This window comes from Schistocerca cancellata, chromosome 2 (assembly GCF_023864275.1).
Source record: "Schistocerca cancellata isolate TAMUIC-IGC-003103 chromosome 2, iqSchCanc2.1, whole genome shotgun sequence".
Lineage (NCBI taxonomy): Eukaryota > Metazoa > Arthropoda > Insecta > Orthoptera > Acrididae > Schistocerca > Schistocerca cancellata.
The window spans coordinates 340,151,250-340,178,486 of NC_064627.1; the positions used below are offsets into that span (position 1 = coordinate 340,151,250).

Below are 27,237 nucleotides of genomic sequence, written 5' to 3' on the forward strand. Positions count from 1 at the left end.
CACTGTCAAAATTTGTTCGCCGATTAACTTCACTAACCCTGCCAGGATCACAGGATTAGTTATCCCGCGATTATTTTCCGGTTAGGCGTTATTACGTGTTCGTACAACACATTTTCTGCATTACCTCCAGAATAGAACTTAACCGGCTGCTAGCCGGGGACTGTACACCTGGTCCTTACTAGTGTAGTGATCTGGCCAAAAATTTTCTGTCAGAATTTCATTTTCTTGGATACACCAAGAAGATAATACGTACTCTTCCTAACCTGTTATTCGTGTCAGTCGTATATTTTCATTCTGGTAGTCTGAATCTATAGATTTCGCTAGTAATTATAACAACGCTGATCATTCGCAAACCCAATATGACAGCTATTGGCATTCATCCATTCGGCTTTACTCCGCTCAGCTCTTATAGCCCCATCCCCTTTTGTCTGCAGAAAGTTTATTTCTAGATGCGATGAGGATTCTCCTGACAGAGAAATCACAAACTATGCATGCATTCAAAATCAACTTATGTTTCAGTCAGAAATGAACTTAAAATGTGTTCAAAAATGTTCAAAAACCAACAGGGAAGTGTTTCAAAATCATATGAATAATTTATAGACAAACGTGCGCTGGATGCTAGATGCTTTCTGAAACAAGTTTTTTTCCTCAAGAATATGAATTTGGTGCCCCCTTTTCCCGGTAGCATCTAGCTGCTTGCTGGGACTGCTTGCACAACCAACAGCCGCATTCCTCTAGACAGAAGCGGGAGAATCTACTACTCAAACGCAAATCAACTGTGCATGCGCATGAGCCCGCTCTTAACTGCTGAAACGAATCTAATGTAAACTAGTAAACAGTTGTGACATCATGCTCACTGGAGGCAATTTGTTGCTATGAAGCATTGCATTGTCTTCCTAAAGCCTTTGACACAATTTGCTGTTGGCAGACGCTTGCATGAGCACTGTGTGTCATTGTTGTATATGGAACATTTCCTTTGCAATTTAAGTTATTTTTGTTTTTTTTCTCTCGTTTATGTTTTATTGTTGAAGTATTATTCTGCAGTAGCGATGTACAGTAATATCCCTTGCTGGAGTATTGGTTCTTACCAGTCAAAATTACAAAAATTTAACAGAAAACTAAAACAATGAAAAATTCCCGGAATTCTAAAAAAATCCTGGGATTTTCCCAGTTTCCTACCAGATGAAAAATTCCCATGTTTTTCCCAGATCTCCCAGTTGTCCCGGGTTGTATACACCCTGTTTATGTGCTGTGAGTAAAATTTGGTTAGAATTGTTTCCAAATAGAAATGACCTTGTAATAATGCCAGTAATGGGGATGCAGATAATTGCAGCTACAGGAAAAGTTTTAAAAAAACCTGTTAAATATGAAGTTCAGTTGCCAGTAGAAATAAATGGTGTGTAAGTACTCCATAACTTCCATATAATCCCTGATCTATGTATAAAAATGCTAAATGGAATAGATTTCTGTAACTAGTACAAAGGGAGGTTACATTTTAACGAAAATGTAGTAATTTTGAAATAAACGGGAAGGATGTGGTTGTATCATTTTTTTAAAAAAAATAATTTAACCAAAGACGGAGTAGCCAGTATACCAATAAGGTATTGTATAAGAATGGAAGATTTGGACGGCTACAATGAGTATGGGGATGATGTGCGAGTGGACCCTGAGGAAATGAACGTGGTACAAGAAAAAATAGAGCAAAAAGTAAGAGAGATGCCAGAGTTAGATGTGAGCTAAAATTAGAGGCCTCAGAGGGCGCTGCAACCTATGCAATGCTAGGTGTTTGACAAACACCAGGTGCTCATGTTATTGACAATGCTATTTCAGTTTCTTTTTGCACTGACAATCTTCCTCTTCTGTCATTCTGAGCTGAACCTATCACCTTTAATTTTCTTCTCTATCACAGAAGATAAAGTGTTTGAGAGTCCCAGAGGGCATTATGGTGTCTTATGACAAATAAGTTTTATGGTGACAGAAACAGGGGTCAAATTGTAATTGAGTGAAGTGACAATATAAGTATGTTGATATAGGAAAATAATTGAGGTACAAAGGTGATGATGTAAAGGGAAAGTAGAAAAAGGGTGCATTATCCTGCTGAAAGTTGACAGTAAGGATTGACTTTAGTAATATGGTAAGTTATTCCATGGTATGTGGAAGTGTAGGAAGCATTAATGTATCAGTTAAAATAATGGCAGATAGAAAGGAATATCCTGTTGGAATATGTAAAAATAAATTGGAAGCTAAAGTGTAGTGGTCAGGAAAAGGCATGTTGTAATGTTGAAAAGGGATATACAGTGGCCACATAGGTAAATGAAGTTTAACAAATATGATGAAAAATTAAGGTGGATAAAGCTGAAGAACATTTATTATGAAAGGAATATGAGTGAATGTGAAGAAGATTATATATATAATAGAGGGAAATATTCCCCGTGGGGAAAAAATATCTAAAAACAAAGATTCTGTAACTTACCAAACGAAAGTGTTGGTACGTCTATAGAGACAATAATAAACACAAACACACACACAAATTTCAAGTTTTCGCAACGCACGGTTGCTTCATCAGGAAAGAGGGAAGGAGAGGGAAAGACGAAAGGATATGGGTTTTAAGGGAGAGGGTAAGGAGTGAAAATAAAAATATATGGGGAGAGATAAAGGTGAACTAGAAAGCAACTGGAGATATGGTGTGAAAAAAGTCTAAAAACTGTTGGTTAGAGCTGAGCTATGTTGATCCTGTGGTGAACTTGGGTTGGTAAACAATGATGTGCACAAAGGTTAGATGGTTGTGTTGCCTCCAAAACACGTTAAAGGGTGGAGAAATTCGGGAAAATTTCAAAAAAAACTGCATGTTAATGTATTGAAAGGAGTGGTTTTGTGGTGGCAGATTATGAAAATGAGGCTAACAATTGTCTGACGAAGAAATAATGACGTTAAAACCTGTGGGAAGCGGCTAAAAATGATCAGTGATGTGGGAAAAACAGAAATGGAAATAAAGCGGAAGTTGTTAGAACTAGCTGAAATGGTTGTTTAATAGGTGAAAGGAACCAAAAATTTTTTTCTGCTTTCAACACTACCGCTGCTATAAAATCCACCGTTCCCAGCTCACAAACAGTTCCTTTCACCTATGTTCCTCTTCCACTCCGTCTATGTTAACAACATTCCTCACCTCTTTTCAGATTTGGTAGAATTTAATTACTATTTAATATTTACTTTCATTCACCCTCCCCCCCTCTCCTCTCTTCCTATTTTTTAACTACATTATTCTGTCTACCTTTAATTTCACTTCCTCTTTTAATACATCCATTTTTAACAACCTACTCTCTCAGACACTTTCTCATCCTCACAACAGGTGGTTCCATCTTTCCTAGAGTATGTTAAGACGTGCCCCACTTTTCACACATAACCAACTGACGTCACATTCCTCCCTGAGGAAGGAACATTGAGTACCACAAGCTAGCATTACTGTTTTATACGTTACATATTTCTGTCTAAGTGCAAGGAATTTTGCCTCCTGGAGACCTAGAAATCGCCAGCCAGTCTGTCTCCTTGTAATTTTCCATTTTCTTAAGTAAATTTTCCCTTTGACATTAATTATTAACTCTATTAAATGAATATCAGAGTGGTATTGGCACTTATTCAAGTACCCAGAAAGGAAGTCTCTTATTTCCTATTTTTATGGCCTCAACCTTCATTAGTCATTGTCTCACCCATCCAGCCCCTTCCCTGTTCCCATTACAGCACTACAAAGCCCTCATTCCACCAACACACCCAGTCTTGTTTCTGCTCTCCTTTTCTGCTAAACCCCCTCCCCCTTCCCATATCTCCCCTGCCCTCTGTCTAACCTCCCAACTGCACACAGCTGCCCTACCCTCTCTCCACCTCATCCCTGTGTGCTCCCCAGCGATACTGCATTGTCCTCCACCCCTATTCTACAATCCCTCCCTCTCTCCTCCCCAGCCTCCTCCTTACCCCCACCCAGTCGGCACTCTCATCATGCACTGGTGTTGCTGCTCGCAGTGTCGCTTCAGTTGCCTGAGACTGCAGTCATGCGTATGAGGTGTGTGTGTGTGGGGGGGGGGGGGGGGGGGCACGTGTGTGTGTGTGTGTGTGTGTGTGTGTGTGTGTGTGTGTGTGTGTGTGTGTGTTTTTGAAGAAGACTCTAGTGGTACTGTTACTATTTTATATTTTTGTATGACAGACACATCATTATGTCTCACAGTGCTTTCTCCACAAACTTTACATTTGTAGGCAGCTAATAAATTAATATTACCATTCTTAAATATTTAACTGTCAGCAAACCAAACCAATAAGTAACAAAATGTTTCAATATAATATGAAAATCTTTCCCCACTCCTTTTTCTGTTGTATTATAGATCATAAATCTCTTCAGCTACATCCCATCAACTTACAGAGTTTACATTTAGAGCAATTGCCACAACTAAAAGAGAAAAGTAGCCTTAGTAAATAAAGTAAGCTCTGTTAGATATTACCTTTTGTGCTTTTATGTTATATGCTCTTTCAAAATGACTCACAGCTTTTAGTAAAACATCTTTTATTTCTGGATGTACAGGAGAAACTACAGGTGAACCACCATCACTTTCCATGTAATAGAATTTCATTTTATCATAATTCACCTGAAACAAATGAGATTAAATTATAAATTGTTAAAACAATGTCAACAAAACATCAATAATGATAAAACTTTTGAAGTAAAAATGTGGGAGAAACTAATTAACAAACTGTGCCTGGTATGTAGTAGTAAACAAAGCGGCTTAAACAGTGCACTCGATGGTGACTCCAATTCCTATATTTAATTTTATGGCATGAAGAAATAAAGATTATTATGAAAATGTATAGAAAAAAGATAAGATAAAATGAAAAGTAAACATATCATCATCACAAATCAAAATGAGAGGTAAACCATACCTACAAATGACAAAAACAGCAGCAGTAACAGTGGTTCAGAATTGCTTCAGTAGGTTGTGATACAATATGAGATCTAATTAAAAAGTCTCTATCAAATCATATGCAGAATCATCTTCAACGAATTGTCCCACAACAGTATTATATTTGAAGAGTAGATATGGGGGCACATTTTGTTTTGTATTTGAAAGTAACCAAGTGTTTGTGTAATGCCTGTGGCTATACAATGGAAAAAATTCCAACACAAAAAAGGAGTTGTGCAAGATAAACGAAAGTTGGTAGGCACATTTCTATAACTGAAATATGACGTCTATTAAAATTTTGCACTGGTAGTGCCAACTATGATGATGCAAATCAGGTTTCCTTTAAACACACGCTGTAACAGTCGTGAGCATTAGTTACCTTTTAGATTGGACATGATACTTCAAAAAGACTTGGCAGTACTGTAGCCACTGTACATGACTGCTGGCATCATTGTCCAAGGAGACTGTCACTTGGCACTACCGAGAGAGAAGACCGTCGTGATCATTGTATAGCTGTGGTGCATCGTACTGCATTTGCAGCAACAATTCGAGCAGCAGTTGGCACCACAATGACACAAGGAACTGTTATAAATAAATTACTTCAAGGAATGCTCCAAGCCTGATGTCCTGTAGCATCCATTCCACTGACCCCAAGCCACTACCATTTGTAACTTCAGTAGTGTCAAGTGAGAGCTCATTTGAGGGTGGAGTGAAAGCCTGTTGTATTTTCTGATGAAAGCTGGAAAGCACCAGTGCCAGTTGTTTTGTTCTTTTTGGGGTGGACGGGCGCTACATTGAGGTTATCGGTGCCTCAGTACCAGTGACGACCGTATGTTGGTTAGGAGGAGGCCAGGTGAGAGCTGGCAACCACCCTGCCTGGGGCCTAGACACACTGGACCTACACCTGGAGTTATGGTCTGGAGTGCAATATCATATGACAGCAGGAGCACTCTAGTGGTTATTCCAAACACAATGACTGCAAATATGTATGTCAGTCAGGTGATTTGACCTGTTGTGGTGTCATTAACGACCAGCATTCCAGGGGGTGTTGCAAAGTGTGTCGCAAGTTGTTCTGAGAGGACCAAAGGATCAGTGTGCAGAGCACCTCAGAGGTTAAGACCCTCGGCAGTTGACTGCCGCTGGAGGCCCAGAAGGCTACGGAGCTCAGACCAAACCTGCGATGAAGAGGCATACATCTGCAGGGAGGAACGTAGAGCTCCCAGCATTCCTTTTTACTCTCCTTAATAAGGTAACGAGCCTTAGCATGGAGACACTTAAAAGCGAGGAGGTTGATCTCTGAAGGGTGTCACTTAAATCTCTGCAGCACACATAGGTGGTCCTGGACAGCAAATGCGACATTCTCGGTCCACCACGGTTCCAGTCGACAATGAGGGGGACCTGTGGATAGGGGGACACCAGTGCCAGCAGCATGAAGAATAGAAGCAGAGATGCCTTGCACAACTGCATCAATGGAACTCGAGAGGGAGGTGTCGAAGTGCAGAGCACGCATATATAAAACCAACTGGCTCTGTGGAATGCCCAATGTGGGGGCCTGTATGCCTGGCAGCAGCGAGGTAATGACAGAATCACCGAAAAGTGGTCACTGTCACGAAGGTTATCATGGGATGACAAATGTAGAGAAGCCACGAGGGCAGGGGAGGACATTGTGAAATCAGTAGCAGTAAGGTGCCAAAACGGCACTGAAGTGGGTAGGGGAATCGTCACTGAGGAGAGACAAATTGAGGCCAGGAATAACACCACTGTGCTCTTCAAAAACATAGGAAGAATAGGGCCTCTCCCCAGGACACTAGTAGGGGACCACTACCCATTGAAGTGACACTACCCTACAGTGGGTGGCGGGCATTGAAGTCCCTAAGGAGGAGAAATGGGGGCAGGAGTTGCTGGATTAAGGTATACAGTGCAATGTAAGGAAGTGGCCTGCCTGGAGGGAGGTAGACATTGCAAATGGTGACTGCCACAGTCGTTTGCACTCTAACCACTATTGCTTCCAGGTTGGTATTTAGGGGGATCCAGTCACTAATGACTACCCTGGGGCTGGCAAGGTTCCTACAAAATGCCAAATAACCACAAAATGTTGGAGAGTGGTCATCACGGAAATGCGTTTCTTGAAGAACAAGACAGAAAGCAGACTAGGAGGAGACAAGACGTTGCATTTGCTGTAGGTGACAATAGTATCCATTGCAATTCCACTGGATAATCGTGTGGCGAGACTCCGGGTTACACATAAAGAAGCCAAGAGGAAGTCATGGCACTCTATCAGTAGTCGTCACCGACAAGAATGAGGTGATACCCATAAATAAGATGTTAGACTGAAATTGCGAGGGGGGAGATGGCACCTCTGAGGGCAGCTGGGTTGGGGGGGGGCACTTGTCTTAGGACTTAAGTTTCTTCTTCTTCTCCTTCAGAGGTGGAAGAGGGCAGAGTAGAGAGGGAGTACAGGCGTCGGCAATATCTCGAACCAAAAGAGAGTGGGCAACCTTGGGGTGCACAGATAGTTCATCCTGTGGCCAAGTGATGGTAGGAGTCATCCGGCCTGAGAGACGCCGCGGTGAGGGGTCCCGGGAGGAAGACCGATCACTGGCAGGGGCAGGTGCCGAAGAAGAGGGCACTTCTTCGGCCAGAGAGGGGAAATGAGGGAGAATGGCCCCTGGATGGAAGGTCTTGGGAACTGCAGGGGAAGGGGAGGGGGAGTGCGAGGAGGAGAGGGAGGGGGAGGGGGGGAGAAGAGGACAGGGCTGGGGTAAGGAAGAGGTAGGGGGAGAAAATAAAGTAACAGAGGCAAAAGTTGAAGATAGTGACATTGTATGGAGTCTCTCATACTTTTGGCGATCCTCTGCATAAGACAGGCGACCCAGGGACTTGTATTCTTGGATCTTCTATTCTCTCTTGTATGCTGGGCAATCTGGCGAGCGGGGGGACTAGTGATCAGCACAAGTGACACACACAGGTGGCGGAACACAGGGGCTTCCCTCATGGAGGGTCCGCCGTACAGCGGGAAGACATATGCCCAAAATGCAAGCACCAAAGGCACTGCATAGGTGGAGGAAAGTACAGCTTCACGTCACATCTGTAACACATAGCCTTGACCTTCTCCAGGAGGGTATCCCCCTCAAAAGCCAGAATGAAGGCACCAGTATCGATGCGGTTGTCTTTGTGACCCTTCTGCACATGTCGAACAAAATGAATGCCACGCCACTCCATATTAACCCGGAGTTCCTCGTCAGTTTGCAGGATGAGATCCCTCCGAAAAATCACTCCCTGGGCCATATTCAGAGACTGGTTAGGAGTAATAGGCACTGGGACATTGCCAAGACAATCACAAGCATAAAGAGGTGTGGATAGGGTGGAAGCAGCAGCTTAGATCAACATGGAGCCCGACCGAAGCTTACTAAGAGACTCCACTTCACCAAACTTGTCCTCAATATTTTCCACAAAAAACAATGGCTTTGCGGCTGTGAATGTGTCCTCATCCGTCCTAGTACAGATGAGGTAGCAGGGAAAGGGTTTCATCCCAAGACAGCAAGCTAGCCCTCCTCCCATGGTGTAGCCAGGGAAGGGAAGGTTGTCAGGTCATATGAAGCAGCATTCAATGAGCCTTCACCATTTGAAGGGACAGCTATCTGAGAACAGTCTGATTTTTGCAGCTTGATACGCTTCATGCACCAAGCATCTGCCCCGATACCACCCACTTTGACCAGGGGCTCTCCCCATGAGTGCCACCCAGCCACAGCAAGATCTGTCTGGCACAGCGGCCACTGCCGGGAGTTCCGACAATCCAAGAAGACAAGCAACCACTCTTTGGCATATATGGGGAGGGAACAGCTCAGGTATAAGTAGTGTGATCCCTGTGTTGTCAGGGGGCTCAGCCATATGGGCACATAACAGCCCCACCACATAGGCTGGCTACACGTGCTGGTGACCTAGCAGGGTGGGAGAGGGCTACAGTGAGGAAGGGAGAGGAGAAGGAAGGGAGCATAGGAATTCACACTATAGATGCAAGGGAGAGAGTTCTTTCCCATATGGCTCACACTAAAATAGGAAATTTTGAAGTGGAGGTCAAACCTCAAGCAGGGACCTAAACACAAAAATGGATGAAAGAACAGGCAGAAGGAACAAAATTGCAACCAATACAGGAAACCAGGTGGATACCCATTTCGATATAAATCAGAGCACCGAGAGAGAGGAAGGAGGGGGCAATGGGGAGGGAGGGAGGGAGGGAGGGAGGGAGGGAGTGAGGGAGGGCAGGGTGAAGGAAATGCAGCCAGGAAGGAAGAATTGGCTGCAAGGCTGCAATAGGTCGGGGCCCCATGTGCGCCACGCACAAACTCAGGAAAAACCATGAGGGGGAACGGGGGGGGGGGGAGACAGACAGCTTGTTTGTCGTCATGCCTATGAAGAAAGCAGCACAATTGCTGTAGCTTAGTTTGTTGATTACATTGGTGCCTTCAAAAGTAGCCCTGCCCTTTATGGGACAGGTCTTGCATCTACATCTATTACAAGAGCATGAGCCATAAGCAAGGGTGGAGTACAGATGGACAAGAATATTGTGTGGGTTTGGTGGGTGGTGGTATTCCTAAATCTGGCAGACAATTAACACAGTTGCTCCAGTACTGGGTGTTACTGAGTCATGAAAGAAGTGTTCCTTTGTGGCCATACAATAGGAACTTGAGAGGTGATACATGAGTGGAAAGACAATGCTCCAGTAATCTGTTTCTGGATAAGGTTGGGAGGATAATTTCTGTCTGTGAAGGCCTCGGTGAGACCCTTATTATATCTGGATGGAGACAGTTGTCACTACAGATGTGATAACCTCTGGTTGCTGGGTTGTATAGAAGGGCCATTTTTGTTATGGAATGATTAGCAGCTGCAGAAGTGGAGGTATTTCTGTGGTTTGTAGGTTTGATGTGGATGTAGGTACTAATGTAACCACCCTTAGGGTGGAGGTTAACATCAAGGGAGGTGGCTTGTTGTCTGAGGAGGACCAGGTGAAGCGAATGGGGTGAAGGTGTTGAAATTCTTTAGGAATGTGTATAAGATGTCCTCACTCTCATCCAGATCACGAAGATGTAATCAGTGAATCTGGACCAGTTGAAAGGATCTTGGATTCTGAATTGGTGGTTAAGAAGAATTACTCTAGATGGCCCATGAATTGGTGTGTATGGGATGGTGCCATGTGGGTGACCATTTCTGCACCACAGATTAGTTCGTAGGTGATGCCTTCAAATAAGCAGTAACTGTACGTGAGCATATGGATTGGAGTCAGTCGGGCATTGAGGAAGGTAGTGTTCAATAACAGCAAGGCCATATGAACTGGTGATGTTAATGCAGATGGAGGTGGCATTGACAATGAAGAGCAATTCACTGGATGGTAAAGGAACACATACTGTGAAAAATTGGTGGAGGAAATGGTTGGTGTCTTATGTAGTGGGCTGGTAATAGGCTTGAAGGCATTGTTCCATGAAAGCAGAGATTCTCTCTGTAGAGGCACAGTTCTGACCACAACTGGGTGTCCTGGGTGGTTGAGTTTATGGGCTTCAAAAGCATGTAGACAGTAGGAGTGCAGGGAGAGGTAAGGGTGGGAAGAGACATAGACTCAGGGTAGAGGTTCTGGGATGGGCCTATGGATTTGATGAGGAACTGGAGATCCAGCTGGATTTCTGGAGTGGGGATACTGTGACAGTGTTTGTAGGTGGACTTATTTGACAGCTGACTGAGTCCCTCTGCCAGGTAATCCCTGCAGTTGAGTAGCATGCACAACACCACCTCAAAAAACTCTCCAACCTTTTCACATCCTACTCCTGCCTTGGACTAACACAATCCATCTCTACCACAAGAGCCTCCATCAAACCTCCCCTATACCTTCTCATAGCTGACAACCTGCCTTGCAGACCAACTACATTTACCACAACATCAGAAACTCCATCTCACCACCAGACATAATCCGGAACCTGAACAGATCCAAAACACAGTCATGGAGGAGCCTTGCCATTACTGAACATTACCTTCCCCAGTGTCCAACTGACTCCAAACCTACAACCTCTTTTCTGGACACCATGACCAACTAAACCCTCACCCACAGTTTTGAAGGCATCACCTACAAACTAATCTATGGTACAGAAATGTGTACCCACATGGCACCGTCCTATACAAACCTATTCTCAGACCATCTAAGGCAATCCTTCCTAAACAACAAAATCCCAAACTCCCTCAACTGATTCAGATTCACTGATTACAACCTCATGATCTGGATACGAGTGAGGACACCCTATACACATTCTACCAGAACCTTAACACGTCTCCCAATCGCCTCACCTTGTTCTCCTCAGCCCAACAAGCCGCCTTCCTCAATGTTGACCTCCATGTCAAGGATGGGTTACATCAGTACCTCCATCCATATCACAGTAAACCAAGGTCATCACATCTGTAGTGACAAGCAGTCCCCCTCCAAACATAATAAGGGTCTCACTGAGTCCTTCACTGACCATAATTACCCTCCCAACTGTGTCTAGAAACAGATTTCTTGTGTCTTGTCTCTCCACTCACCAATGACCTCCCACATACCCACTGTCCGGCCACAAAGGAACGCTTCTCTTGTGATTCAGTACCACCTAGGACTGGAGCAACTATATCACAATCTCCACCAATATTTCGACTACCTCTTAGTGTGTCCTGAAATGAGGAATATCTTACTCACTTACTACATCCCACAGTGAGATACCATCGCCCACCAAATATCCTTGTCCATCCCTTTTCCACCCCTGCTCCCAATCACTTGCCTCATGGCTCATATTCTTGCAATAGACTTAGATGCAAGACCTGTCCCATACATCCTCTATGTAGTAAGTAGCAATCTATGCTTTTCGTATTGTTGTACAGTGCGTTTAATATTCACAATTTAGAGAAGTGCTACAGAAGTTTTATGAATGTTGCACGCAACTTCATCAGTTGTACACTGATTGTAAACAAACATATGACAGTCTACACAGGAATAAGATTTTCCAAAGTACGAAAGATTTTAGAGTCCCGCTAAAGTTAGAAAGGCTGAGAGAAATGACAATGAAAGCAACAGTCTGCAAGGCCAGAACAGAACAAGAGGTGTCAGGAGAGTTCTATGTAGGGAAGAGGTGGCGACCGGGAGATGTGAACTCTGTGCTGGCTACAGAAGGTAATTCGGCAAATGCCAACAAATCCAGGAAGGACTAGGTTGTGGCATATGCTGATGGCAGCATTAACTGCAAGGAATATCAGAGCTTTGAAGAATAATTTTGTTGCATTTGAAGTAGTGGCTCAGAATAGGAATGGAGGCAAAACAAACCGTATGATGTGAGATCATGGTTGTTATGGAAAAGAGACAATAAAAATAACTGGAAAAGAACATCAAAAAGTGGAAGAGTTTAAGTATCTAGGTTTCAGAATAAAATGAGGCAATAGGACAGCAGTAGAAATTCACGAAAGGATAGCACTTGGAAACCACTGCTATTATTTATTGCAGAATATATTTAGATCCAGAAATGTTAGTTGGAATATAAAAATCAAAGTGTATTTAACTATATTAAGATATTTATTAAAATATGGATCAGAGGGGTGGGTGATGACTACTCGTGAAGAAGGCTGGTTACTTAGATAGGAAATGAAGATTTTGAAAGGTATGTGTGGAGGCCCGAGTGGAAAATAGCTGGAGAATGACCAACACAAAACTAAATAATTTTTGGAAAGATGAATATTGTAGTGAAAATCAAGCAAGGAAGAACAAGATGGGCTTGTCACATACAGAGAACGCCAGAAAATCAGAGTGTTAAAAAAGTGTTTACAGGAAAGCTCGAGGGGAGGAGGAGAAGAGGAAGACTCACGAAAATGTGGACTGAAAATATGGAAGAGGACCTCAAAGCAAAGGGAATCAGAAACTAAAGAAGGAAAGCAATGGACAGACACAAATGAAGGCAACTGAAAAAGGATGCCGAGGTTCTACAATGACTGTAGCACTGACCAGTAGGTACGTAAGTACGTACATAATTAAGGAAGTAAGTAAGCAAGCAAGCAAGAATGTTTGACATACCACTGAGCCGAGTTCCCTCAACCACTATTAGCCATGATGTAAAGTCATACCCGATGTCTCTCTATGCCTTGATGCCAGGAGTAACACCGCTGTACCCCTCAAAAACATTGGAAGAATAGGACCTCTCCCCAGGACGCTACCATACTTGTTGACAATGGTCATACACGATAATGCAAAACCATGTTCATCACAACACAATGTGATGCCATCCACCAGAAACCCTTGCTTCCTGGTAATAGCATCATTTCAAGTGCACTAATTTATGTTGTGGTGTTAGTGGCAGCCTACATATATGATAGTAATTCCCTTGTTCGGCTGTTGCTCATCTCTGATCAATGGTGCAAGATGATGCAGAATGTTGTTGGGAGCCCATTATTTGTTCTCAGATGGCAGCTGCAGATTTGAAGTAGTTCCAAAGTGCTTGTTGCACAATATGGCAGTTCTCCCTCATGGTGGTCCGACGTGGCCGACTGGAACCTCGATGACAAGTATTCTGCCGTCACATTCCCATGCAGTACAACATTGCATCTCTGTGTCCTCCTTAGTGACCTTTCAACATCTGACACTGTTAAGGCCCCTTATATACCATACTAGGTCTTATAACACCACTAAACACAAACTACACTAACATACCGTATTTACTCGAATCTAAGCCGCACTTTTTTTCCCGTTTTTGTAATCCAAAAAACCACCTGCGGCTTTGAATTGAGTGCAAAGTAAGCGGAAGTTCTGAAAAATGTTGGTAGGTGCTGCCACAACTAACTTCTGCGTCCAATATATGTAGCACTACATAGGCATGCTTTGCAGGCACAAAGATAAATACTGGCGCCAAAACCTCTGCGTCCAAAAAGAGGTGGAAGACGAGCTTTTTTTCCTCCGCCCCAAGTTTCGACCACTGCATTTTCATTTTCATACATTATCCATCGAAGTAAATACAAATTCCGCATTGTTCACCTTCGAATGTTGCAGCGTTTCAATGTACTATGAAAATCCGACTGGCAAGACTGTTAGGGATGTATGTCAATATGGCCAACTCCACGTTCTGAATTTTTTCCTACCTGTGAGAAGAGATGGTTGCTAATAGGAATTTTTATGAATTGTGAATCACCTGCTGTATTCTCTTCACCATAAGAATAATACGAATATAAACATTTTGCCACGTATTCTTTCATGTTTGCTGCTATCTCATTTAAATTCTGTCTGCCTAATAAACTACAAAACTAGAGTGAGACAACAGCAAACGTGGTAGAATATACATATCATGTCATGTTTATATTCGTATTATTCTTATGCGTAATAGCGATACAGTCAGAAATCAAGCATGGCAATTGACTAGATTTTTAAATCTAAGATTACTCTAATTTCTGTGCAGAATGTAATGTACTAAAGAGGCGTCTGCAAAGATTTTCAAACGGAGAAAAATTTTTGCCAAACTCTCGTTCAGAACGTCTTATCATACGCAGTCTATTATTTGGTTCTTGTTGATCATTATCAAAGAAAGCAGCAGTGTAAGTAACAACAAATAGCAGTCTCTTGCCATTGTTTTGCTAATGAGATGATTCCTCTCTCTTTTTTTTTAATTGTAAGCAGCGGTAAGCAAGCCATGCCGCGAGCGGCGACAGGCCGTAAACACACATTATCAGAATGCGACAAACAATTCATGACACAGTGCAGTAATGCATCTTCAGCTTAGAGTGGTGTAAACACCTATAACAAAGAGAATGGCACTTATCAGATCAAAGAAAAATAAGCAATTAATTCAAACCAGACGAAGCACATGAAAAAGGAAGGGTACCCGTATAAATACGGACGGAGCGCCTGACACATAGCAATGGCTACCTGGTAAAGCTTAACTGCTAAGCTTACGACTCAAACCAAACTACTGTAGCTGTATCATCATTCATTCGACCTAAATTGTCTATCATATTACAATGGACCAACTTTGTTTCGATTTGGAGATGCGGCCTAAAACTTTTCTCTCCCCTTGAATTTCGAGTCTCAAATTTCAGGTGCGGCTTAGATTCGTGAAAATTTTTTTTCCTTGATTTCGAGTCTCATTTTTCAGGTGCGACTTAGATTCGAGTGCGGCTTAGATTCGAGTAATTACGGTACTCCGCGGTAGTTCTGTCTCCGAGAATGGGAACACTAATCTTTTACGTATCTTCCAATGGTGCGTATATGTATGAAGTTATGCTGCCATCATACCATGTCTTCTAGACACTTCACTTTCTTGTCAGGCAGTGTATCTACATGCTAGGCACATGTTTACACATGAAACACAACAAATTGTTACAAATCATGCCTTTAGTACACAATCTGACAGTGGAACATCCAGGATGGTATAATAATAATATTATGAAAAGGATAAATCACTCCTCACCATACAGAGGAGATGTTGATTCTCTCTCTCTCTCTCTCTCTCTCTCTCTCTCTCTCTCTCGTGTCACACACACACACGACCATTATTTCTGGCCACTGTGGTCAGAGTCCACACAGACAATCCCACAAGCACAACCCACTCACACATAATCACTGTGTGTGGTTGCTGTGGCTGGCATCCAGCCATAGCAGCCAGGTACAATGGTCGCGACACTTGTGCTTGTGGGAATGTGTATTTTCTACTTCAGAGGAAGGCCTTTAGGCTGAAAACCAAAACCTATACCAGTCTCTTCATTGTATGTGGCTTTAAGCTTTAAGTACAAGAACGTTTTTTAACTAAATATTTACTTTTTCCTCCAACTTCAAGTGAATTGCATTTTTCCCAGCTATTACTTTCAAGGTAGGCAGCAAGTCTACTGCATAACGACACATAGGACCAGTTCCCAGGAAGGTATTTTGTTCTTCAGAAGGCACAGGGTATTCTCCTTGATTAGATACAATACCTAAAATAAAAAAAGTTATATGGATACATGGCATTTTTACAGAAGCAAGTGCAGTATTAAAAGAAAATGTTACTATATTTAATCATACAAATGATTACATAAAGAACCTGTGCTTATTTTCTTTCTGAGTTAAAATTCTTACATCTGCAGCTATATTCTGCAAACAACTGTGAAGTGCACAGAAGAAAATGATTCACATATGGGCAGTGGGATGAATAATTGCTTAAATGCCTTTCTGCTTAAATGCCTTTGTGTACATAGTCAATAGTTTAACCTTATCTCATGTTCCCTTCAGGGAGTTGTAGCATATTCTGAGGTTCCTCACTTAATGCTGCTTCTTGAAACTTTGTAAGTAGCTTTTTTTTTATGTACAGTGTGTCTACCTTCAAGCATCTGCTAGTTCAAGGTTTTTCAGTGTCCCCATGACACAATCCCATGAGTCAAATGAACCTGTGATTATTCGTGCTATCCTTTCTTATATATAATTAATATTCCCCATTAGTCCTATGGGCACAATACAGCTGAGAAATATCCTAGGATGAAAAAAACAAGTGTTTGTAGGTAATCTCCTTTGTAGACTAATAGTATTTTCCCAGTATTGAATCAATGAACTGATGTCCACCACATATTTTATGTACCACTGAGCATATGTGATCATTTCACTCATATCCCTGCAAACTGTTCCACGCAGGTATTCATATGAACTGACTTATTCGAACTGTAATTCATTGATATTGGATTCAGATATTACTTTTTTTCTTTTCACTAAGTGCAAAATTTTACATTTGTAAACATTTAATGCACACCGCCAATCCTTTCACCACATGAAATCTTATCACAACCTTACAGAATATTTCTGCAGCTTTATTGAAACAGTACATAGTTACAGATAATTGCATCATCTAAAAAACATTAGAAGTTACTACTAATATTATCTGCCAGGTCATTAATACACAATATGAAAAACAAGGATACCAACAATCTTCCCTGGATCAAACTGAAGTTACTTCTGCATCTGTTGTTGACTCTCCATACAAGATGACATGCTGTGACGTCCCTAACAGGAAATTCTCATTCCAGTTACACATTTCATTTGATACCCTATATGACTCTTCTTTTTTTTAATAAGTGTTGCTATGGATGTCCTGAGGCATGGCATTCAGGACATTATGTGAGAACAGCACTTGTTCGATTTCACACGACTGATGCTTTTTGAAGCTATGCTGGTAGGAATGGAAATCATTCTGTTCAAAATATTTCATTATATTTGAGCTCAGACTCTGTTCTAAGATGCTGTAGCAAATGGATGACAAAGGTATTAGACAGTAGTTTGTGGGTCATTTCCACTACCCTTTTTGTAGATGGGGTGACTTGTGCTTTCTCCAAATTACAGGACACAGTTTTTTGTTCAAGGGATATATTACGGTTGAAAAGCCACAAGTGCTGTATAGAATCTGACAAGGATGCTATCGAGGTCTGGAAACACCACTGACACTAATATATATATATATATAGTTGTAATAGAAGGAAACATTCCACAAAAGAATGGATGGATATGTGTGTGTGTGTGCGCGAGTGTATACCCGTCCTTTTTTCCCCCTAAGGTAAGTCTTTCCGCTCCCGGGACTGGAATGACTCCTTACCCTCTCCCTTAAAACCCACATCCTTTCGTCTTTCCCTCTCCTTCCCTCTTTCCTGATGAGGCAACAGTTTGTTGCGAAAGCTTGAATTTTGTGTGTATGTTTGTGTTCGTTTGTGTGTCTGTCGACCTGCCAGCACTTTCATTTGGTAAGTCACATCATATATATTACATACCTAAAAACAAAGATGATGTGACTTACCAAATGAAAGTGCTGGCAGGTCGACAGACACACATACGAACACAAACATACACACAAAATTCAAGCTTTCGCAACAAACTGTTGATTGGAATGACTCCTCACCCACTCCCTTAAAACCCAAATCCTTTTGTCTTTCCCTCTCCTTCCCTCTTTCCTGACGAGGCTAGAATTTTTTGTGTGTATGTTTGTGTGTCTATCGACCTGCCAGCGCTTTTGTTTTAAATATATTTTCCCCACGTAGAATGTTTCCCTCTATTATATATATATATATATATATATATATATATATATATATATATATATATATATATATATATATATATATATATAATAGAGGGAAACGTTCCACGTGGGAAAAATATATTTAAAAAGAAAGATGATGAGACTTACCAAACAAAAGCGCTGGCAGGTCGATAGACACACAGACAAACACAAACATACACACAAAATCTAGCTTTCGCAACCAATGGTTGCCTCGTCAGGAAAGAGGGAAGGAGAGGGAAAGACAAAAGGATTTGGGTTTTAAGGGAGAGGGTAAGGAGTCATTCCAATCCCGGGAGCGGAAAGACTTACCTTAGGGGGAAAAAAGGAGGGAAAAAAGGACAGGTATACACTCGCACACACACACATATCCATCCTCATATACACAGCTGTGTATATGAGGATGGATATGTGTGTGTGTGCGAGTGTATACCTGTCCTTTTTTCCCTCCTTTTTTCCCCCTAAGGTAAGTCTTTCCGCTCCCGGGATTGGAATGACTCCTTACCCTCTCCCTTAAAACCCAAATCCTTTTGTCTTTCCCTCTCCTTCCCTCTTTCCTGACGAGGCAACCATTGGTTGCGAAAGCTAGATTTTGTGTGTATGTTTGTGTTTGTCTGTGTGTCTATCGACCTGCCAGCGCTTTTGTTTGGTAAGTCTCATCATCTTTCTTTTTAAATATATATATATATATATATATATATATATATATATATATATATATATATATGACATCTCGGTCTACGAAGCTCTCCAGACCAGATACGTTTGGAACTCCTGATCCACCTCGTACAATAGCAATGGTTAACCAGCCATTGCCATGAGTGAAGGAATCATTAATGTCGATGCTGAAGTTCAATCTGCATCCACAGAAGACAGCCGGTCCGTCCAGTAGAGAGTGTGCTGCGACAGATTTTATAGTATTCTTCTTCTTGTCTGCATCTGACGTGGTCATTTCTACATCTTCAATTGTTTTATATATGGTCTGTCTTGAACGTCGACGTTCAAGACAGACCATATATAAAACAATTGAAGATGTAGAAATGACCACGTCAGCTGCAGACAAGAAGAAGAATACTATATATATATATATATATATAGATGGAAACATTCTACGTGGGGAAAATATATTTAAAACAAAAGCGCTGGCAGGTCGATAGACACACAAACAAACATAAACATACACACAAAATTCTAGCTTTCGCAACCAACGGTTGCCTCGTCAGGAAAGAGGGAAGGAGAGGGAAAGACAAAAGGATTTGGGTTTTAAGGGAGTGGGTAAGGAGTCATTCCAATCCCGGGAGCGGAAAGACTTACCTTAGGGGGAAAAAAGGACAGGTATACACTCGCGCACACACACACATATCCATCCGCATATACACAGACACAAGCAGACATTTGTAAAGGCAAAGAGTTTGGGCAGAGATGTCAGTCGGGGCGGAAGTACTGAGGCAAAGATGATGTTGAAAGACAGGTGAGGTATGAGCGGCGGCAAATTGAAATTAGAAATTAGCGGAGATTGAGGCCTGGCGGATAGCGAGAAGAGAGGATATGCTGAAGGGCAAGTTCCCATCTCCGGAGTTCTGACAGGTTGGTGTTAGTGGGAAGTATCCAGATAACCCGGACGGTGTAACACTGTGCCAAGATGTGCTGGCCGTGCACCAAGGCATGTTTAGCCACAGGGTGATCCTCATTACCAACAAACACTGTCTGCCTGTGTCCATTCATGCGAATGGACAGTTTGTTGCTGGTCATTCCCACATAGAACGCTTCACAGTGTAGGCAGGTCAGTTGGTAAATCACGTGGGTGCTTTCACACGTGGCTCTGCCTTTGATCGTGTACACCTTCCGGGTTACAGGACTGGAATAGGTGGTGGTGGGAGGGTGCGTGGGACAGGTTTTACACCGGGGGCGGTTACAGGGGTAGGAGCCAGAGGGTAGGGAAGGTGGTTTGGGGATTTCATGGGGATGAACTAAGAGGTTACGAAGGTTAGGTGGACGGCGGAAAGACACTCTTGGTGGAGTGGGGAGGATTTCATGAAGGATGGATCTCATTTCAGGGCAGGATTTGAGGAAGTCGTATCCCTGCTGGAGAGCCACATTCAGAATCTGATCCAGTCCCGGAAAGTATCCTGTCACAAGTGGGGCACTTTTAGGGTTCTTCTGTGGAAGGTTCCGGGTTTGAGGAGATGAGGAAGTGGCTCTGGTTATTTGCTTCTGTACCAGGTCGGGAGGGTAGTTACGGGATGCAAAAGCTGTTTTCAGGTTGTTGGTGTAATGGTTCAAGGATTCCGGACTGGAGCAGATTCGTTTGCCACGAACACCTAGGCTGTAGGGAAGGGACCGTTTGATGTGGAATGGGTGGCAGCTGTCATAATGGAGGTACTGTTGCTTGTTCGTGGGTTTGATGTGGAAGGACGTGTGAAGCTGGCCATTGGACAGGTGGAGGTCAACGTCAAGGAAAGTGGCATGGGATTTAGAGTAGGACCAGGTGAATCTGATGGAACCAAAGGAATGGGAGGTTGGAGTGGAAGTTCTGGAGTTCTTCTTCACTGTGAGTCCAGATCATGAAAATGTCATCAATAAATCTGTACCAAACTTTGGGTTGGCAGGCCTGGGTAACCAAGAAGGCTTCCTCTAAGCGACCCATGAATAGGTTGGCGTACGAGGGGGCCATCCTGGTACCCATGGCTGTTCCCTTTAATTGTTGGTATGTCTGGCCTTCAAAAGTGAAGAAGTTGTGGGGCAGGATGAAGCTGGCTAAGGTAATGAGGAAAGAGGTTTTAGGTAGGGCGGCAGGTGATCGGCGTGAAAGGAAGCGCTCCATCGCAGCGAGGCCCAGGACATGCGGAATATTTGTGTATAAGGAAGTGGCATCAATGGTTACAAGGATTGTTTCCGGGGGTAACAGACTGGGTAGGGATTCCAGGCGTTCGAGAAAGTGGTTGGTCTTTGATGAAGGATGGGAGACTGTATGTAATGGGTTGAAGGTGTTGATCTACGTCGGCAGAGATGCGTGCTGTGGGGGCTTGGTAACCAGCTACAATGGGACGGCCGGGATGATTGGGTTTGTGAATTTTGGGAAGAAGGTAGAAGGTAGGGGTGCGGGGTGTTGGTATATGATGTCCAGGCAGAGCTTCAAGGAATCCTCAGAACCTTAGGCCCCCTACAAAACCTTTCACCTGACTCCATCAACCTCCTGACCCCACCGACACCCCGCACCCCTACCTTCTACCTTCTTCCTTAAATTCACAAACCCAATCATCCCGGCCGCCCCATTGTAGCTGGTTACCAAGCCCCCACAGAACGTATCTCTGCCTACGTGGATCAACACCTTCAACCCATTACATGCAGTCTCCCATCCTTCATCAAAGACACCAACCACTTTCTCGAACGCCTGGAATCCTTACCCAATCCGTTACCCCCAGAAACCATCCTTGTAACCATTGATGCCACTTCCTTATACACAAATATCCCACACGTCCAGGGCCTCGCTGCGATGGAGCACTTCCTTTCACGCCGATCACCTGCCACCCTACCTAAAACCTCTTTCCTCATTACCTTAGCCAGCTTCATCCTGACCCACAACTTCTTCACTTTTGAAAACCAGACATACCAACAATTAAAGGGAACAGCCATGGGTACCAGGATGGCCCCCTCGTACGCCAACCTATTCATGGGTCGCTTAGAGGAAGCCTTCTTGGTTACCCAGGCCTGCCAACCCAAAGTTTGGTACAGATTTATTGATGACATTTTCATGATCTGGACTCACAGTGAAGAAGAACTCCAGAATTTCCTCTCCAACCTCAACTCCTTTGGTTCCATCAGATTAACCTGGTCCTACTCCAAATCCCATGCCACTTTCCTTGATGTTGACCTTCACCTGTCCAATGGCCAGCTTCACACGTCCGTCCACATCAAACCCACCAACAAGCAACAGTACCTCCATTACGACAGCTGCCACCCATTCCACATCAAACGGTCCCTTCCCTACAGCCTAGGTCTTCGTGGCAAACGAATCTGCTCCAGTCCGGAATCCCTGAAGCATTACACCAACAACCTGACAACAGCTTTCGCATCCCGCAACTACCCTCCCGACCTGGTACAGAAGCAAATAACCAGAGCCACTTCCTTATCCTCTCAAACCCAGAACCTCCCACAGAAGAACCACAAAAGTGCCCCACTTGTGACAGGATACTTTCCGGGACTGGATCAGATTCTGAATGTGGCTCTCCAGCAGGGATACGACTTCCTCAAATCCTGCCCTGAAATGAGATCCATCCTTCATGAAATCCTCCCCATTCCACCAAGAGTGTCTTTCCGCCGACCACCTAACCTTCGTAACCTCTTAGTTCATCCCTATGAAATCCCCAAACCACCTTCCCTACCCTCTGGCTCCTACCCTTGTAACCGCCCCCGGTGTAAAACCTGTCCCATGCACCCTCCCACCACCACCTACTCCAGTCCTGTAACCCGGAAGGTGTACACGATCAAAGGCAGAGCCACGTGTGAAAGCACCCACGTGATCTACCATCTGACCTGCCTACACTGTGATGCATTCTATGTGGGAATGACCAGCAACAAACTGTCCATTCGCATGAATGGACACAGGCAGACAGTGTTTGATGGTAATGAGGATCACCCTGTGGCTAAACATGCCTTGGTGCACGGCCAGCACATCTTGGCGCAGTGTTACACCGTCCGGGTTATCTGTATACTTCCCACTAACACCAACCTATCCGAACTCCGGAGATGGGAACTTGCTCTTCAATATATCCTCTCTTCCCGTTATCCACGAGGCCTCAATCTCCGCTAATTTCAAGTTGCCGCCACTCATACCTCACCTGTCATTCAACAACATCTTTGCCTCTGCACTTCTGCCTCGACTGACATCTCTGCCCAAACTCTTTGTCTTTAAATATGTCTGCTTGTGTCTGTATATGTGTGGATGGATATGTGTGTGTGTGCGCGAGTGTATACCCGTCCTTTTTTCCCCCTAAGGTAAGTCTTTCCGCTCCCGGGACTGGAATGACTCCTTACCCTCTCCCTTAAAACCCATCCTTTCGTCTTTCCCTCTCCTTCCCTCTGTCCTGATGAGGCAACAGTTTGTTGCGAATGCTTGAATTTTGTGTGTATGTTTGTGTTCGTTTGTGTGTCTGTCGACCTGCCAGCACTTTCATTTGGTAAGTCACATCATCTTTGTTTTTAGGTATATTTTTCCTACGTGGAATGTTTCCTTCTATTATAACCAATATATATATATAAAGAAAGATGATGAGACTTACCAAACAAAAGCGCTGGCAGGTCGATAGACACACGAACAAACACAAACATACACACAAAATTCTAGCTTTCGCAACCAACAGTTGCTTCGTCAGGAAAGAGGGAAGGAGAGGGAAAGACGAAAGGATTTGGGTTTTAAGGGAGAGGGTAAGGAGTCATTCCAATCCCGGGAGCGGGAAGACTTACCTTAGGGGGAAAAAAGGACAGGTATACACTCGCACACACACACACATACAGACACAAGCAGACAAATACAGAGGCAAAGAGTTTGGGCAGAGATGTCAGTCGAGGCGGAAGTGCAGAGGCAAAGATGTTGTTGAATGACAGGTGAGGTATGAGTGGCGGCAACTTGAAATTAACGGAGATTGAGGCCTGGTGGATAACGGGAAGAGAGGATATATTGAAGAGCAAGTTCCCATCTCCGGAGTTCCGATAGGTTGGTGTTAGTGGGAAGTATCCAGATAACCCGACGGTGTAACACTGTGCCAAGATGTGCTGGCCGTGCACCAAGGCATGTTTAGCCACAGGAAGTGGCTCTGGTTATTTGCTTCTGTACCAGGTCGGGAGGGTGGTTGCGGAATGCGAAAGCTGTTTTCAGGTTGTTGGTGTAATGGTTCAGGGATTCCAGACTGGAGCAGATTCATTTGCCACGAACACCTAGGCTGTAGGGAAGGGACCGTTTGATGTGGAATGGTTGGCAGCTGTCATAATGGAGGTACTGTTGCTTGTTGGTGGGTTTGATGTGGACGGACGTGTGAAGCTGGCCATTGGACAGGTGGAGGTCAACGTCAAGGAAAGTGGCATGGGATTTGGAGTAGGACCAGGTGAATCTGATGGAACCAAAGGAGTTGAGGTTGGCGTGGAAGTTCTGGAGTTCTTCTTCACTGTGAGTCCAGATCATGAAAATGTCATCAATAAATCTGTACCAAACTTTGGGTTGGCAGGCCTGGGTAACCAAGAAGGCTTCCTCTAAGCGACCCATGAATAGGTTGGCGTACGAGGGGGCCATCCTGGTACCCATGGCTGTTCCCTTTAATTGTTGGTATGTCTGGCCTTCAAAAGTGAAGAAGTTGTGGGTCAGGATGAAGCTGGCTAAGGTAATGAGGAAAGAGGTTTTAGGTAGGGTGGCAGGTGATCGGCGTGAAAGGAAGTGCTCCATCGCAGCGAGGCCCTGGACGTGCGGGATATTTGTGTATAAGGAAGTGGCATCAATGGTTACAAGTATGGTTTCCAGAGGTAACGGATTGGGTAAGGATTCCAGGCGTTCGAGAAAGTGGTTGGTGTCTTTGATGAAGGAAGGGAGACTGCATGTAATGGGTTGAAGGTGTTGATCTACGTAGGCAGAGATACGTTCTGTGGGGGCTTGGTAACCAGCTATAATGGGGCGGCCGGGATGATTGGGTTTGTGAATTTTAGGAAGAAGGTAGAAGGTAGGGGTGTGGGGTGTCGGTGGGGTCAGGAGGTTGATGGAGTCAGGAGAAAGGTTTTGTAGGGGGCCTAAGGTTCTGAGGATTCCTTGAAGCTCCGCCTGGACATCAGGAATGGGATTACCTTGGCAAACTTTGTATGTGGTGTTGTCTGAAAGCTGACGCAGTCCCTCAGCCACATACTCCCGACGATCAAGTACCACATTCGTGGAACCCTTGTCCGCCGGAAGGATGACGATGGACCGGTCAGCCTTCAGATCACGGATAGCCTGGGCTTCAGCAGTGGTGATGTTGGGAGTAGGATTAAGGTTTTTCAAGAAGGATTGAGAGGCAAGGCTGGAAGTCAGAAATTCCTGGAAGGTTTGGAGAGGGTGATTTTGAGGAAGAGGAGGTGGGTCCCACTGTGACGGAGGACGGAACTGTTCCAGGCAGGGTTCAATTTGGATAGTGTCTTGGGGAGTTGGATCATTAGGGGTAGGATTAGGATCATTTTTCTTCGTGGCAAAATGATACTTCCAGCAGAGACTACAAGTGTACGACAGTAAATCTTTGACGAGGGCTGTTTGGTTGAATCTGGAAGTGGGGCTGAAGGTGAGGCCTTTGGATAGGTAGAGGTTTCGGATTGGGAGAGAGGTTTGGAGGAAAGGTTAACTACTGAATTAGGGTGTTGTGGTTCCAGATTGTGTTGATTAGAATTTTGAGGTTTTGGAGGAAGTGGAGCTGGAAGTGGGAGATTGAGTAGATGGGAGAGACTGGGTTTGTGTGCAATGAGAGGAGGTTGAGGTTTGCTGGAAAAGTTGTGAAGGGTGAGTGAGTTGCCTTTCCGGAGGTGGGAAACCAGGACATTGGATAGTTTTTTGAGGTGAAGGGTGGCAAAGAGTTTGCCTTTTAATATGTCTGCTTGTGTCTGTATATGTGTGGATGGATATGTGTGTGTGCGCGTGAGTGTATACCCGTCCTTTTTTCCCCCTAAGGTAAGTCTTTCCGCTCCCGGGATTGGAATGACTCCTTACCCTCTCCCTTAAAACCCACATCCTTTCGTCTTTCCCTCTCCTTCCCTCTTTCCTGACGAAGCAACCATTTGTTGTGAAAGCTTGAATTTTGTGTGAATGTTTGTGTGTCTATCGACCTGCCAGCGCTTTTGTTTGGTAAGTTTCATCATCTTTCTTTTTAGATATATATATTTTACTCATCTTTGCAGTGATGCAAGAAACAAGGAATTGGTGAAATACGACTAGTTTTTCTTTGGTAAAGGAAAATTTGAAAATGGATTCCAGCATTTCAGCTTTTGCTTCACCTGCATCAATTTCAGTCCCTGTGTCATCCTGAGTTTCTGGATATTAACTTTAGTGCAGTTATATAAGACCTTTTTTCTTTGGGGGGGGGGGGGGGGGGGGGGTAGAGAGGTATTCTGGTAACATTCTACTATCATAATCAATGAAGGTCAACAAACTGCCCTACTGATGGAGAAATTTGTTTAATTTGACACAGCTCTATTTATCATATATTCTGTTTTACTCCTATTGTGTAATAGCTGCTGTTTCTCCATAAGTTTCTTCACAACAACTGTGCAAAATGAAAGGTTCCCCCATTACAAACTGTTCGACTAGATACACATGCATCCTGTGCGAAGACTGAATGAAATGTGGGAGACAAGAGAAGGTAATTTTTCCAAGCCTAACTCTAACCAGCTAACTCAATGTACTTTCTTGTGCCACTAGGCTACAAACACATATAAAAATCTTTTCTTACCACACTTGTTGGGTAATTTATAAGTAAAATCAAAACTTAAGTGACTTCACAGACTGACCCGATGATTACACTCTTGAGGAGTCAAATTAGAGACAACCAGGGGTGTTTGGCAGCCCTTTAAAACCTTGTTACAACACAAACACAATGTGGCATTGCGTCCATGAGATACTGAACCATTCTGATAAATGATTGCTGAACCATCATCCACAATTTGTGAAGATTTGTCAGAGCTGGGTTCAATGCATACACATCTCCACACAAAACTCACTCGATGTCATCTCTGATGTGCTCAAATGCATTAAGATCATCTATATCTAAATTTACATATTTACTCTGTAAGCTACTGTGCAGTGTGTGGCTGGAGGGTGCATCACGTTAACATTACTGATTTTCTGTCCTACACCATTCGCGCATCGAGCAAGGGAAAAAATGACTTTTATGCCTCTGTAGGTGCCTAAGCTCTCGTATCTTACTCTCATGATGCCCACACAAGATATAGGCTATCGGCAGCACAATGGTCAAGAGGTCTTTTTAGACTAAAGGTACTTTAAATTTACCGAACAGGGTTTTGTGAGAATTACATAATCTTTGCTCCAAGGTTTCCCATTTAAGTTCTCCAAGCATTTCTGTTCCACTTTCGCATGGGTTATCCTGAATATTATGATCCTAGTGGCACTCTGCATTTGTTTGATGTCCATTGTTGTGCCTATTTGATACGGACTCTGAAAACATTACCCAAGAATTGTATGTACTCTCCTTCAAATGCACTAC

The 27,237-nt window shown here is 43.6% G+C and overlaps 1 protein-coding gene across 4 annotated transcripts in view; it reads right to left on the minus strand.

Moving 5' to 3' along the window:
• LOC126161723 (fatty-acid amide hydrolase 2-A) overlaps nucleotides 1-27,237 on the minus strand; it is a 223,739-nt gene that overhangs the window by 126,545 nt on the left and 69,957 nt on the right. For all 4 annotated transcript variants that reach the window (XR_007534948.1, XM_049917759.1, XM_049917760.1 and 1 more), the window contains 2 exons: nucleotides 15,751-15,905; nucleotides 4,491-4,634 (listed from right to left, as the gene is read on the minus strand). Coding sequence is in view for 3 of the 4 variants with exons in the window: in XM_049917759.1 (XP_049773716.1) it covers nucleotides 4,491-4,634; nucleotides 15,751-15,905 (299 nt within the window). In the remaining variant the exon portion in view is untranslated. The remainder of the gene's footprint in view (nucleotides 1-4,490; nucleotides 4,635-15,750; nucleotides 15,906-27,237) is intronic.